This window comes from Schistocerca americana, chromosome X (assembly GCF_021461395.2).
Source record: "Schistocerca americana isolate TAMUIC-IGC-003095 chromosome X, iqSchAmer2.1, whole genome shotgun sequence".
NCBI lineage: Eukaryota > Metazoa > Arthropoda > Insecta > Orthoptera > Acrididae > Schistocerca > Schistocerca americana.
In genome coordinates, this window is record NC_060130.1 from 709,173,312 (window position 1) to 709,190,000 (window position 16,689).

The 16,689-nt window shown below is 43.1% G+C and overlaps 1 protein-coding gene across 1 annotated transcript in view; it reads right to left on the minus strand.

Annotated features, from left to right (window-relative positions):
• LOC124555215 (dnaJ homolog subfamily B member 9-like) overlaps positions 1 to 15,677 on the minus strand; it is a 48,883-nt gene extending 33,206 nt beyond the window's left edge. The window contains exons 1-3 of the mRNA XM_047129065.1: positions 15,520 to 15,677; positions 9,961 to 10,206; positions 9,564 to 9,799 (exon numbers count right to left, since the gene is read on the minus strand). Coding sequence (XP_046985021.1) covers positions 9,564 to 9,799; positions 9,961 to 10,189 — 465 coding nt within the window. The 5' untranslated portion in view covers positions 10,190 to 10,206; positions 15,520 to 15,677. The remainder of the gene's footprint in view (positions 1 to 9,563; positions 9,800 to 9,960; positions 10,207 to 15,519) is intronic.
• Between the last annotated feature and the right edge of the window lie 1,012 nt (positions 15,678 to 16,689).

Consider the following 16,689-nt stretch of genomic DNA (forward strand, 5'->3'; position numbering starts at 1 on the left):
AAAACTAAATTAGCTGATGAGGTGCTGTCAGCTAAAATTAATGCCAACGAGTCCGCTAACTGAAGCGTCCGTCACAGGGCAGCCAAAAAGGACAGCTCACCAAGATATGGGCCACTGTCAGTTAGGCGCCGCACCGACACTGAGATGGGTTCAAATGGCTCTGAGCACTAAGGGAATTAACATCTGAGGTCATCAGTCCCCTAGAACTTAGAACTACTTAAACCTAACTAACCTAAGGACATCACACACATCCATGCTCAAGGCAGGATTCAAACCTGCAACCGTAGCGGTCTCGCAGTTCCAGACTGAAGCGCCTAGAACTGCACGGCCACACCAGCCAGCTGAGGTGGGTCATCATGGCGCAGGAGGTAGCCGTGTGCCACCTAAGCTGGCCAATGCGGAGCTGGCAGCGAACCACAGAGTCCCTGCGAGAGGCCTGCATGGAGGACTGCCACACATTTGTAGTCTCCTTAATGGCACTCAGTTTGTTGTCCATGCTGAGGTTATGCCATTTTATCTCCCAAAGCCGCAAAACCTTGCAGCATAGTACTGAATGGAGGTCAGTTGCAGAGATGGCGATCTCCATAAGCAGTTTTCGCGTAGCCTGTTTGGCCAGCCTGTCAGCAAGTTTGTTGCCTGCGATTCCGACGTGACCTGGGGTCCAAACACCACTGAATGACTGGACTGTTTTCCAGGGCATAGATGGACTCCTGGATGGTTGCTACCAAAGGATGACAAGGGTAGCCCTGGTCGATAGCCTGTAGGCTGCTCAAGGAGTCAGTACAGAGAAGAAACAACTTGCCAGGGCATGAACGGATGTGCTCAAGAGCACGAGATATAGACATCAGCTTGCAGTGAAAACACTACAGCCATCAGGCTAGGAATGCTGTTCAATATGCCGCCCACTGACATACGTGAACCTGACGTGAGCATCAGCCATCGAGCCATCGGTGTAAACCACTTCGTGGCCTCGGTACATGTGAAGAATCGAGAGGAAGTGGCAGCGAAGAGCCGCAGGGTTAATCAAGTCCTTAGGGCCATGTTTTTTTTTTTTTTTTTTTTTTTTTTTGTGGTTTTAGGGCGCACAACTTCAATGGTCATTAGCGCCCTGACTACTCTAAGAATGCACCGCGAGGCACAAGTTGACCACAACAACTAAAAGGGAAAACACGATAAAAGACAGACTGACAGGCATAGGATTAAAAAACAGCATCATCAAATGTCCTTAGCGAGGTTTGTCAAATTGATAAAACGAAGAACACGAGCAGCTGCTCGTGGGTCATCCGCTAAAATGGCATCGAAAGTATTTGGCAGGTTAAGATCGAGGCGCAGTGTGTTAAGATCTGGACAGGACATTAAAATGTGTAACCGTCAGCAAGTGCCCACATGGTCAGAACGGCGCCGGCGCCGGCGCAGCCGTCAGCAGATGGCGATGGCTGAACCGGCAGTGTCCAATTCTTAACCGGGCTAAAACGACCTCCTCCCGCCGAGAAGGGCGTGAGGAGGACGTCCAAGCCACGGGAAGAGGTTTTAAGGCCCGAAGCTTGTTGTCGGTAAGTGCAGCCCAATCGGCATGCCACAGAGATAAGATGCGCCGACAAATCACCCTGCTAAAATCGGACGAAGGGACGCAACAAGAAGCTGTCCGAGGCTGGAGGACCGCAGCCTTGGCCGCGCCATCTGCAGCTTCGTTCCCAGGGATACCGACATGGCCAGGAACCCACATAAAGCTAACTGGAGAACCGACATCCACCAGCTGCTGAAGAGAGCGTTGGATCCGGTGTACGAAAGGGTGAACCGGGTACGGATCACTGAGGCTCTGGATGGCGCTCAGGGAATCTGAGCAGATGACATAAGCAGAATGTCGGTGGCGGCAGATGTAAAGAACAGCCTGGTAGAGGGCAAAGAGCTCAGCTGTGAAGACAGAACAATGGCCATGGAGCCGGTATTTGAAACTTTGTGCCTCGACAATAAAGGAACACCCGACCCCGTCATTGGTCTTAGAGCCATCTGTATAAATGAAAGTCATGTCGATGAACTTCAAACGAAGTTCCAAAAAACGGGAGTGGTAGACCGAACCGGGGGTGACCTCTTTTGGGAGCGAGCTGAGGTCAAGGTGAACGCGGACCTGAGCCTGGAGCCAAGGTGGCGTGCGGCTCTCGCCCACTCGAAAGGTTGCAGGGAGTGAAAAATCAAGGTGTTGAAGGAGGCGACGAAAGCGAACTCCAGGGGGTAGCAGGGCAGAGACATACAACCCGTATTGACGGTCAAGAGAGTCGTCAAAAAAGGAACGATAAGACGGATGGTCGGGCATTGACAGTAGCCGACAGGCATACCGACAACTTAGGGCCATGTGAAAGGTGCAGGCAAAGCCGTGGTCTAGGCGTACACCATGGAGGTGTACGTGAATGGACCTCAAGTATTGGTGGTAAAGACAAGGACTCCAGTTCGGAAAGAAGGGATCGTACACGGGCTGCAATTGGAAGCCCTGACCTGGGCCGCCGATGCGGGAGATGGACTACCGTGGGTGGGAAAAGGAGACGATCATTTGGACATGCAGGAGAACTACGAACATGTGCAACATAACTGGCCAGCAGTTGTGCATGCCTAACCTGCACTGGAAGGACTCCGGCCTCCCCAAGGGTGCTGGTCACTGGACTCATCCTAAAAGCTCCTGTCGCTAGGTGAACGCCACAGTGGTGCACTGGGTCAAATAAACACAATGCTGATGGCGCCACCGAGCCATAAACCAGACCCCCACAGTCAAGGTGGGATTGAACAAGGGCTCTGCAGAGCTGCAGCAGTGTAGAGCGATCTGCTCTGTCAGTGGAAGGTATTGAGGTGCTGCCAGCACTTCCGCTTAAGCTCATGAAGGTGAGGAAACAAAGCCAATCAGGTATGCATCGAAAACCACTCCAAAGAATCAATATGTCTCCATTACAGTGAGTGGATTGTCATTAAGGTAACATTCTGATTCTGGATGAATGATATGACACCGACAGAAGTGCATCATAACACATGACTTTGCGGCCGAAACCTGGAAACTGTGGGCTAGAGCCCAAGACTGTGCCTTGTGGATGGCTCCCTGTAGACGCCGCTCAGCAACACCAGTACTGGTGGAGTACTACGAAATGCAGAAGTCATCTGCATACAGAGAAGGTGAGATGGATGGCCCTACAGCTGCTGCTAGACCATTAATGGCCACTGAAAATAGAGACACTCAATACAGAGATCTGCAGGACCCTATTCTCCTGGATATGGGGGGGGGGGGGGGGGGGGGGGCGAATATGGGAGGCACCAACTTGGACACAGGAAGTACCAAGCAATAGGAAATTTTGGATAAAAATCGGGAGCGGCCTCGGAGACCCCACTCGTATGATGTGGCAAGGATATGATGTCGCCTGGTGGTTTCATACACTTTTCATAAATAAAAAAAGATGGTAACCAGGTGTTGGCATCTGGAAAAGGCTGTTCGGATGGCAGACTCGAGGGGGACAAGACTATCAGTGGTAGAATGACCCCTGGCGGAAGCCGCCCTGACATGGAGCTAGTAGGCCACGTGACTCCAAGACCCAACCCAACAGCTGACACACCATACATTCTAGCAGCTTACAAAGAATGTCGGCGAGGCTGATGGGGCGATAGCTATCTACATCAAGTGGGTTTTTACCGGGTTGAGCACCGGAACGATGGTGCTTTCCTGCCATTGGGATGGAAAGACGCCATCGCACCAGATCTGGTTGAAGATTATGACTAGATGTCGCTTGTAGTCAGATGAAAAATGTTTGATCATACGACTGTGGATCCAATCTGGCCCAGGAGCTGTGCAAGGGCACTGAGAACTGAGAAGCTCCCACTCTGTAAATGGGGCTTTATAGGATTCACTGTGGCATGTAGTGAATGAGAGGACTTTCCCTTCCAGCCACCGTTTGAGAGTGCGAAAGGCTGGGGGTTAATTCTCTGATGCAGAGGCTCAAGCATAGTGCTTAGGAAAGTGCGCGGCAATCGCGTTCGCATCAGTAGATAACATGCGACTTATGTTAACACCGGCAACACCTGTTGGGGTCTGGTACCCGAAAACACGTTTGATCTTTTCCCAGACTTGGGAAGGTGACATATGGTTGAGACATATATCTCCCAACATTCCTGCTTCCGTTGTTTGATAAGTTGGCGAATGCGGGCATGGAGCTGTTTAAAGGCTATGAGGTGCTCCAGGAAAGGGTGCTGCTTATGTCGCTGGAGAGCTTGCCGACGTTCCTCAATTGCTTCAGCGACTTCCAGAGATCATTAAGGGACTGCCTCTCGCCGGGGGCACCCTAAAGAACAAGGGATTGCGTTTTCTGCCACAGAAATGACTGTTGTAGTCACCTGCTCAACCATCACATCAATGTTACCATCTGGGGGAGATTCAATGGTGACAGCAGAGGTGAAAGTTTCCCAGTCCGCCTTGTTTAAAGTCCATCTTGGCAGGCGTCCATGGGCCTGACGCTAGGGGAGTGACAGGAAGATTGGGAAGTGGTCGCTACCACACAGGTTGTCATGTGCTCTCCGGTGTATAGATGGGAGAAGTCCTGGGCTGCAAATTGATAAATCAATGGCCGAGTAAATACCATGAGCCACACTGATGTGTGTGGTGGCTCCAGTATTTAAGAGGCAGAGATCGAACTGAGACAGTAAAGTTTCGACATCTCTGCCTCGGCCATTAAGCATGGTGCCACCCTACAAGGGGTTTATGAGGGTTAAAATCTCCCAAAGTAGGAAAGGTTTAGGGAGTTGATCAATCAGTGCAGTTAATACATTCGGGGATATTGCACAATCTAGAGGAAGATATACATTGCGTCATCATCATTCTGACAGCGACAGCTTCAAGAGGGGTTTGAAGGAGCACAGGTTCACTACAGACTGAGTTTAGGACATAAACGCAAACTCCACCCGACACTTGATTACAGTCACTACAGTTCCTGTAGTATCCCTTATAGCTGCGGAGGTCAGGGGTCCGCATTGCCGGGAATCAGGTTTCCTGGAGGGCAATGCAGAAAGCAGGTGTAAAGCTTAAAAGTTGCCATAGCTCAGCCAAGCGGTGGGAAAAAACCACCACAATTCCACTAGAGGATGACGTCATCGTGAGACTGGGAAGGCATGGAACATTCTATGAGGCAGTTTCTGCCTCAGGGTCACCAGCTGTCACCAACTTTTTGCCTGAGCACCAACTTTTTGCCTCCATTGTGTGTGAGGGTCTGGCGAGATGTAAGTCCTCAGCGGGTGCCAGAATCTCCAACTCATCTACAGACGCAGAGCTCGTCAGTAGTGGTGGTGTGGGTGCCACCGCAATTCCCTTGGTCTTGGGCACCACCTTTTTGGATTTCTCTTGCTGCTCCTTGGGTTTCTCTGGCTGGGAGGACTTAGCTGATTCAGTCTCTGGAATTGAGGATGAGCGTGAAGCCCTAGAACCAGCTGCTTTTGAGCTCTTCAGCCACTGATGGGTGTCATCTTTCCCACTAGCAGAAACCTGGGAAGGGAGTGACCCAAGGGACCCATTTCTAGCGAGAGGAGCCGAAGAAGACCTATGCTTTTCCGACTCAGAAGTGGTGACTGATATCCCTGATGGTTGGGTGGGGGGGGGGGGGGGGGGGGGGCGGCATGTGTGTTGCTCCAGAAGTAGGTGGTGTGGGAGCAACAGGGAGGGAAGTGCCCCCCCCCCCCCCAACCATCAAGAGGGGCAGGTGTAGTCTCCTGGTTCTGAGAGGCGATAGGAATGTGAGGAACTGACGGGGTGACAACTGTTCTCATAGCAACGGCATAAGAGGAGGTCATAGCCACAGCTCATATTTCCTTTTAGCCTCAGTGTATGTCAGTCAGTCCAGGGGCCTATATTCCATGAATTTCCTCTCTTTCTGTGAAATCCTGCAGTCTGGTGAGCAAGGAAAAAGGTGCTCTCCACAGCTGACAGAGATGGGAGGCGGGGCACATGTAGTAGGAGGATGTGATGGACATCCAGAATCTGAAAATGTGGCGCTGGGAGTACAGTGGGAAGACATATGGCCAACCTTCCAGCACTTAAAGCACCGCATCAGGGGAGGGATGTATGGGTTGACGTCACAACCTTGACCTTCTCGAGCGATGTGTCGCCCTCAAAGGCCAAGATGAAGGCACCGGCGGCAACCAGATTATCCTTCAGACCCTGATGGACGCTCTGCATGAAATGAACACCTCGCCACTCTAAATTGGTATGCAGCTCATCATCAGACTGCAAAAGAAGGTCTTGGTGGAATATAATACCCTGGATCATATTTAAGCTCTTACAGGGCATGATGGTTACAGAAACATCCCCCCCGCTTGTCACAAGCGAATAATGCCCATGGCTGGGCAGAGGATGCTGTTTTTATCAAGACTGACAGAGAGCGCATTTTGGACAAGCCCTCCACCTCCCCAACTTGTCCTCCAAATGACCCACAAAAAACTGAGGCTTCATGGACATGAAAAATTCCCCATCAACTCTCGTACATACGAGGTACTGGGGCGAATAAGCTTCACTGCCATCCTTAACCTGGTATTCCTCCCGCGGTGTGGCCAGGAAGGGGAACAATTTAGGGTCATATTTCTTAGCACTGAAGTTAGACTTTGCCCCCTTAGAGACTGTTGGCGGTGGACCGCCAGCAAGAGATGACGTACTATGCTTCATGGTGTGTCATCCGCCCTGATGTCACCCACTCTGACTAGGTGCCATCCCCACAGGTGCCACCCAGCCTCAGGAAGGGACACCTGGCAGGATGGCCATTGCCAGGAGTCCCAATGCACCAGGGAGATGGGCATCTACTCCATGGCACACATGGGGAGTTAACGGTGCATGCATCAACAGAGCAATCCCTGTGTTGTCAGGGGGCTACAACCAACAGGATACATGGTGGCCCCACCTCAACGGACTGGCTACAGTGCTGGATATGAGGTGCTAATAAGTCCATGGTCATCGTTGGCACAGAAAGCGACACTGCATAGTGCATGGTGGAAAATGCACCCAGGAAGGTGTCCTTGCACAAGAGATGGAGAATGAGCAGGACTGCAATGCGACTATGAGAAAGTGGGCTAAAGATCTCAATGGACGATGACACAATGCACCATTTAAGGCGTCCTTCCCCAACTGGCTTGCTCTTTTTGAAAACTTAGAAAGATAGAGGTCAAACCCGACAGGGGACCATCACATAAAGGCTGAAACGTGTGAGACTCCTTTTAGTCACCTCTTACGACAGGCAGGAATACCTCGGGCCTGTTCTAACCTCCAGACCTGCAGGGAGGGAACTCCAAGAGATAGTTGTCCCTATGTGAACAGCCACAGTATCTAATGCAGTACTGATCAGAAAGAATGTTAGGAAGGCCCAATGTAGAGACACCATCTAATGCTCATTCAGGGCCAACTCTGTTTTTTAAATAGATGTGGCAAATACATAGGGTTGAGGATACATTTCAGAGAACAAAGTTTCCTGAAACGCAACACATATTGCTGCATAAAATGATAGCAGCTTTTCAAGTTACACTAGGTGGTGAAAATAACCGCTACAGTTCTACTGAATGATGGCTGTGTGTATGCCCAGGTGAGGTGGGAAGGATTCAAGATGACAAGTCACATTTTGGCCTCTGCTCACCACCACACATTAAATAGAAACAATATTGACATGTGTAATTTCAATACCATTTGTGGAGGGTGGGGGTCTAGTGCTGCTGGATCCACCAGATCTTCAGACTTCTTTCTTGTATTCTGTCCTCTTTATTTTTATTCTCCTTACAGAGTTTTGTCTCTGATTGGAGATGGGATTTGGGGGGGGGGGGGGGGTGCTGGAGGTATCGGGTTGGAAAGGTCAAGTTGGAATCTCTTCTGATAGGAGTCTGGAGTTGTGGTCAGCAATCTGGTTGCAGTAGAAACAGAGGGGTGGAGAGGATCCTGTCCCCCTCACAGATAGATACCATTTAGACAATGAACAAGGCCCAATGTTCAAGGAGATTTGGATGTCTTTATGCTTGCTATAGACATAGAACTCAGAACTTTAAACGGAAGAGGTGAATCATTAATTTTATGTTTTTGAGTAACATAGATAAGCAAAAATAACAGCTCCATTGCCTGCTTTTTATCTTGTGGACACCTCATTGTTCCAAATTTGCATGCAGTTCTTTATCTGTTTGCAATGTGAGATCATGATGGAAAATTATAGTGTAGACGACCTTGAGACTTTTCAGAGGAGAGATGGTGATAGTAGTACCAAAGATTCTCACAGAATAGTAATGCCCGAGTCTGAGTAGGGGTCACCCTTTTAATCTGGATAGGGTAGTTTTACATTTTGCTAACTGAGGTTAGCTCCCCAGAAGTGTTTGTCAACATGTTCATTAAAAAAAGTCAAGGGATTTGTGATTAAATAAGCACCAGATTTGTGATTAAAAATCAATGGGTGTGTGACAAAAAAAGACTGAGTTGAGGTACAAACTAGGTATTGAATCAGATTTCCTCCCATGGCATAGCCAGGGAAGGAAAAGTCTTGGGTCACACATTTCTCCATTGAAATGATCTGTTCTCTTCGGGAGCCTGCCGAGGTCTTGCAACCATCAGCATGAGAAAGTTAATCATCTTTATTGCAGATAATCCATCACACAGTCACCCACTCCAAGCGTTAGTTCTCCCTATGGGTGCCACCTAACTGCAACAGCAGCTACCTGGAGGACCCGTGCCACAGACTTGACAGGCACACATTCCTTGGCATGCATGGGCAGTTTTCAACTCTGGTACAAACATTTCCGTGTGTTGTCTTGCGTTTTGACTGTGCAGGTACCTGATGACCCTGTCACAAAGACTGGCTACCAATGTACGCTGTGTGTATCTAATTTTACACACACACACACACACACACACACACACACACACACACACACACACACACACACAAGATGCTTCAGATAGAGTCACACACTAGGTGGACTGTGCACCACTTTGGGAAACTTCCCTGCATTACCCCCATCAAAAGACCTTTATTTCTAAGTGGGACTGAAATGGTCAAAAGAGGGGGAGGAGGGTGAAGACTAGAAATAAATAACTTTGATGTTTAATATCTTGCTAGTGTCAAGTAAACTTCAACTGGATTTCTAGTTCAGATAGGCAAGGTGGAGAAGAGATTTGGCTGAAGCAGTTTTGAAGCATCTGTCCCAGCATTCACCTAAAGTGAATTTGGGAAACTACTACAGAAAACATAAAACCGAGATGGTTGGGTTATTCATTAAACCCAGTGACTCCTGGTCCAGGGTCCTAACCACTGCTCTACCTTGTACATTGTGAGGAAAACTTAGCGACCTTTGAATAACAAGTTGATAATTTTGAATTTTGTTGCACATTTTAAAATTTGCATTATACGTACCGGTAAGCAGTTAATGGGACTGTTTCAGTCATAGCTGCCAAAATAAAGGTTTCATTGTCCAGCCAGTACTATTTTCAAACTACTAAATCTAATTGACACTTGCAGCACAGCTACACGATAAATTATACTTTATATCTAATTTAGAATAATTGTAACAGGAAACTATACCTCTTCCCATAAGTCATCGAAGCTAAAGAAGTTGTGTGGCTGCTCATGATGAAACATATGTGAATGAGGATTGAAATTAAAAGTATGTCTCCCAAAGTCACTTTGGAATAAGTCATCAAAATTGAAATGGTGTGCACCACCTCCACCACCACCACCGGCACCAGCACTTGCAAATGCTGCACTTCCAAACTGGTCATACTTTCGTCTCTTATCTGGGTCAGAGAGAACTTCATAAGCTGTAAAAAGGACAATATATATATATCTCTAATTTATTTTAGGCATTCTCTGGCATTTAAATAAATACAGTAACAACATGATATAGCATATTACAGCAACATACATTTTATTGACTGTTATAGCTGAAATTAGTCAAAAAATTTACTTCATTGAAACAAACCTTGTGCAATTTCTTGAAATTTTGCCTCAGCACCCTTCTCTTTGTTTTTATCAGGATGATACTTAATTGCAAGTTTTCGGAATGCTTTTTTTATCTCTCTGTCTGAAGCAGTCCTCTGGACACCAAGGACTTCATAGTAATCTCTCTCTTTTGCTGTAATTGGTGCTATTAAGGCAAAATGTACGAACGAGGCTAGTGTAAAATACAGCAAAATCTTCTCAGACTTCATGTTTAAGAAGCAGAGCACTGTAAATTTCAAACAAAAATTAATAACTGGGCTCAAATTCTAAATTATTCACAAACATCTCTTAAGACTTACAGTAATGCATTTTCTAATTCAGTGTTTAATGATAAGAGTAATAGTTACTTATTTATTTTCAATAACTTTATTTATTTAAATTCATATATTAACTGGCACTCATTATATGAATGGATATAACAACATACCACAAAATTAAAGACATAAGGATGTGCATATATTTCTAAAATCTACTAATGTATCATGCACCATACCAGAGGTTTTTCTCAGTGCCTGTGTTAGCATTTTATAAACTCAGGGATACACAACACAAGAGCCATCTGGTCAACCTGTTATCTGACTGTGTACTGCTAATTACAGAAGTAAGAATCTAAAGAAGTATCTACAGTCTGTGAGCTTTTACCTTACTACAGTTTACAGCAGTTTTTAAGAGGGCTGTTCTCATTATTATTACTTTCCTTTTCATATATAACATATTTACTTTTTCTTTTGAGATGAATGTGCCATTTCTCACTCATGCTTAGGATTTGATTAATAAAATAACAGCAGCACAATGAGATGTTAGGTTTCATAATGTATCAGTACTTCAAGGCAAATATTTTTATCCACCCCCCCCCCCCCCCCAATCAGCATCCAGTTGACTATTTGAGTATCCCCACACTAATTTCATATACTTTTTGTAATTAAGTTTTCAAAAACTTAACACCTCTCTTCAGTCAAGAATATTGCTTATGTAGTTTGTTGCACGTCTCTAGATTAGTTAACAATGTGATACTGCTTCTTTTGACAAACAATGCAATTATCATGGCTGAAATACATGCAATGGATGATATTACTAACATAAAGCATTAACAAAATGGAAATTAATGGGACCTCATAGGAATAGAGGGTTCTGGATGGGTACGGCTTTCCTATTAATGCCTCCAAACATATTAAAAGCTTGAATATATCAGATCACAATGGGAAACATAGCAAATTTCATCAAGGATGTAAATGTAACTTTGGAATGTACAAGGTGTATTAAAAAGAAAGGACTGTCTTAACAAATTCATTGGCTCCAACAACTTGCAACCAGACTGTTGTCTTCCAATCTTGCTCTTTGACTACAACACAGATAAATATTGTTTAACAAAGACAGTTCTTTGTTGTGAAACTTTTGTTGGGTTTGCCAACTCATACTTTGTCACCTTCCAATTTAACCTAGATGCCAGTCTGCCACCTCGACTTCAAAAAGAGTCCATACAGGTCCACTAGACAACATTCCAAGAACTTGTTCCCTTCAATGGATCACTATCTCCTACAAACCTATATAGTGAACAATGTGACATAAGCCACAATCCACAAAAACTAACTGGCATACTACCATATAAACAAAAAACCATGAGCAACATTTACAGATGAAACATACTAACCAAAATATCCCAGATGCCATCTACATGACATGTGACAGTACACTTCAAAGAATATACCTAAGGCTCGCATTGTTCACACAACTCCACACTTCTTAACCCTGTTTTGCATAGTTAATTTCTATTGGCAGAAAATAAATTAACCATTCATGACAATAGTTTCTATGTTGTGTAGACAATTCTCTATAGAAGTACATAACTTAAAAATGGCACTCATCTTCTCCGATGCGTGACAGCAGAAAAGAATAAATAAAAATAAAAATTTAAAGAACTCATGGAAATCAATTTTGCAATATAACAAGTAACATAATTATTACTATGACATTACATTCATTGGCTTTGCCAAATCACAACCCAACTTTCATGTTGCAAATTACATATCAGAGCTGTTCCCCCAACCTACATATCAAAAATGGAAGCACATAAATATTGTCAGTGTTCTGTTCTACTTCAGTTTACACACATATGGTATCACATATCACAACATTATTACAGCAGGTATAAGGCCCGATGTACAGTAACGCTAGGTGGAACTGACCAGTACAAGATTGCAAATTAATCAACAACCTACACACCAGAACCTAACAGCACATCGTGATTGACTTCTTCTATACATAGTCACAGAGAGTTTTAGTTGTTATTATACCATAAAGAGACAGAATAAAAAGTGCAAAAAACAGCTTGTTTGGAGCTTCTCTAACCAACCCCGCCCCCCCCCCCCCCCCACACACACACACAAATTAATACTCTGACGGTAAGGACACATACTGTGTGTTTATCAACATTATGCAAAATAATAAAATCAGAACATTACCAAACTAATTATAGAAAAAGAAAGGTATTACATTCCATTTTCAATGGTAAGAGCAAGCAATGTCTTCTTAAAATCATTGTGTCCTGGTGACAGTTTCACAATAAAAATATTTTGAATGTGGTCTCTCACTTGCTTTTGCAATTAGTAATTTCAGCAGAGAGAAAATAAATTGCTTTTGCTTAATAATCTAATAAATGTGCAGCACTTAAGCATAAAAAACTAAGCTATGGATCTTGCTGAGGCCTCAGAAAAACAATAGTCACTCAGCACAGAGAACAACTGAGTAATTTACAAGCTTAATAGTGTTAAAATAATACTAAACATTAGCTGTCTGTCAACTTCTGATATCCTTCTTCCTGTCTAGAAATATCATTAAAAGTTTCTTGTGTTCTTTCTGTCACATACCAGAAGAAGAAAAATGAGGCCTTTAAACATCAAAGCTCTACTGTTTTACTTATTTCTTTATTTATTCATATGTGATGTGACTTTTTTTCTCAGAATACCTAATGATGTAAATATATTTAACAATAAAAGTACTAGGGCCTATCAGTTTTACAAATACATGACAAGTCAAGGTGAGACTTACAGAACACAAAGTATATCCAGTAAAGGTGAGAAGTTAAGTTTGGTGTTCATTAACCCATCAGTCTATCTCCCACCAGAGCAGCTGCTTCTGCTTCTGCCTCTGCCCCTTTCCCCTCCCCCCCCCCCCCCCCCCACCTATAAAATGAAAATCATGAGTTTTGTGTTGCCACACCTTTTCTCATAATTGTGTGATCTACCACTATTTCCTGCATTGCATCTGTAAACCTACAATTCACATAGTAACAAAAACAATTTATATCTCTTCAATTTTTCAAGTCTACCTTTGACATTCTGAACATGCCTAAGATAAAAAAGGACGAAAACCAAATTAATAATGAAGTGTGACAATCCATTGATGTATAAAGTGACCCACTCTTTAAGATCTTGTGGAATGCAAAACAGTCTAACTGCAAAATTATTCTTTTATTTTATGACTGATTTCAATCTGTCAGATGATCATCTGACACGTCTAGTTAATAGCAAAAGAATGTGGAAACCACACCAACCAGATCATTATGACAGTATAAAACAGTACCGGTACTGGTAGAAGTGTTAACATACATGATCTGTAGAGCAGCTAAAAGCCCACGTACCTGACTTCCTAAACTAGTAAAGCTGCATCTGAGCACTACTGCCATTACTGTTACATCCTACTGTAATGCTTTCATTGATAAGTTTGCACATTCTTTTGCTTTTTGTAGACACATCTGATGATTTAACAGTTCGAAACTGGTCACAAAATAAATGAAAAGTTTGGGTACCAAAGACCGCTTTGGATTCCAAGAACTTCCTAAACCAGATTACCTGAAAAAGTGTGCATTGTAATGAGTAACACTATTCATTTATAAGAAAATTAGTAGGGACCATCTACAAATTGATAGAGTTGAAAAACAATAGCCAAATTACAGAATGTATTAGAAAGATATCACTAACCACATAAATGATGCAACACATGGGAAAAATAACAGCTTCACCTTGCAATAATGAAATAAATACAGTATACAAAGCAGGAGAGTTGTTCAAAATTAAAATGACATCCTGAATACATTTATAACATCAAAAAGTACAAGAGAAGAGCAAATTCGATGAAAGAGGAAAAGTTTGCATACACTTACAGAGCACTTCAGACCACCTATATGCATTTGAGATAACAGGAGCCAATGAGAAACATGAATTTTTCTTAAATTCAGTGGGGACATATATATATATTTGTCCCCACTGAATTATTTTTCTGTTACTCAAAAACTTCTGAGTTGGCATTTTTTTCATAATGATACCCTATCTAAACAATAATGTGAATTAAACCTTCAAACGACATTTGCTGCAACAAGTTATGGAAATTGTTCGGAGATCAAAATGATGTGACTCACTATAAATATAAATTAAAAGAATGTCATACAAACAAATTTTGTGGACTGACAGATGCTTTAGTAACAAACAATGGCATTAAATCAAGGGAGTCATTTATTGAGACTAACAATATGACAGGACAGTGGATATTAGTTATTTATCACACTCTGTTGACAGATAACAAGCTCGGATGGACTACTGAGTAAAACAATGTGTATGTAAGGAACTGTCTCAGTCTTTGTGACATTGTAACCCATCTATCAGAAAGTTGCCCGGAGTTGTTCTCAATTTGAAGGCATTAGAGGAAACAAGGCTGGATGACATCGTGGCTTATGTAAACACACTGAAATGACTGATACTTTGTATTTAACAATGCAGTTTAAAATGTATAACGAAATCAAAATGACACCACACAGGCGGTGGGTGAGGATTGCACCAGTCCAACCAAATGGCTAATGTTATAGAAAAATAACTGAACTATGTTACAAAAAAAAAAAAAAAAAAAAAAAAAAAAAAAAAAAAAAAAAAAAAAAAAATCAATAGATACCATGACATTACCTTTGAAAGGGGATGACGTTAACGTTCACACAAAATGAAGTTAAACAGTTACACAAAATCAATTAAACTGTTCGCTAAACTTCCAGGAGAGTATATCTGATACTAATTTGTCTTTGTATATACAACGGGTGATGAGATTTCATGAAACTCGTGACAATCATTTTTCGTAAGAAACGATGATGTGACACTAGCACTTGCTGTTGGCAGAAAGAAATAACCTGCTTTATATTTCTCGAGGGCACGTTCTTCCTGTCTTAGTACAGCTTATACTACACCTACTAATGCTGCAAGTACAAGCTGTCACTTTGATCAAAACACGCATTGCAGTTTATTTTTTTGACGCACCGTCAGCTGCCTCAGAAGTACGTCTGATACAATTTATTCCTAATTACATGTCATCGAGCGTATTACAAATTTATACACTACTATTATTGTCACCACGCAACAGTACTCACGGAGGTGTTTCCCGTTCTCCTTTATTTGCTGCGAATAATTCCACGTTAAATAAAATCTAGAGACGGATTACGATGTTATTATAGTACAACAAGAATACACTGCTTCACGTAAAACGTTACTTAACTTACCTACTTTCTCCGACTGTCACTTTCACATAGTATATTCGTCGCGACAGCACGTACTGAACTGTGGGACAGCATTCGATTTTAATAACCTTCAGATACGCATATGATGCAATAGTTTAATCCGAGTATACCTCAGGCGACCAATAGCGGCTGGGTGTTGTGGACCAATCAAATCGCTCTTCATCAGCAACAAAGGTCAGCTGAAGATACTTCTGCAGCATGTTGATTGCAATGCGCATGCTCGCCAGGTACGCGGTACTTTTGAAGTGTTATGTTTCACATTAACTTATCGGTAGGCTGAAACTATTTAGCGCACAAGGTTTCCAACACGGATACTTGCACCTGGTAAAGAGCGTTCCTTCACTTGAACTATTCGAGCACGTTTCAAGGTCTCATACACGGTTTTAACCCAGTACCATCTCCCCTTTTCCGTCCCGAGTTTCGGAACAGTATCATTTTTTTGGTGTTTTTCCGTCAGTTACTGGAAATTAGTTTTAAAGAATGTTATCATAATAATTCATATAATTATTTCTCATTTACATGAATGTCGCACTGAGTGGCTGTCGGCTTTTGTAAAGATCAGTTTCCTGCCCACATGACAGAATAGGAATTTCCACACACCATCCGCATATTTGTTGGAACTGTAACATGTTGAGATATTTGTATATTTAGTTTTTCGTATTTACTTTAATGTGACTTAATACTATAGGCACAATACCCTGTAACTACAAGCTTGTATGCTTTTGGTTAGATGTTAGAAATGAGAAGTGTTGTCGTGAGTGATATATGCCGTTTGCATTCAAGTTGAAGAAGGGGAATATCAGACCCATCGAAGGAAACAGTGCAGAAAAACAGAATATTTTATGAATAAACTACACCCAGCCATCTATCTTATCAGTCATTAGGCTTTTCTGAGGTGCAGAATACGCTGAATGAGATGTTCTCGAACAAGTCAGCCAAAATGTCCTTTACCGAAGAACTGATATCTTAAAAAGGCAGAAAAAGAGACTGGAGTGGTAATAATTGTTAGCAATCAGTACGAGCCTTGGTTACAACAACTTTGGACAAGGTAATACGGTCTGCACCTAATACCTAATACTTTAAAAAACAGTAACTAGAACTCTTCAATGAGATTGATGCGCCAAGAGGTTTTTTTTTTTAACATTTAACCAG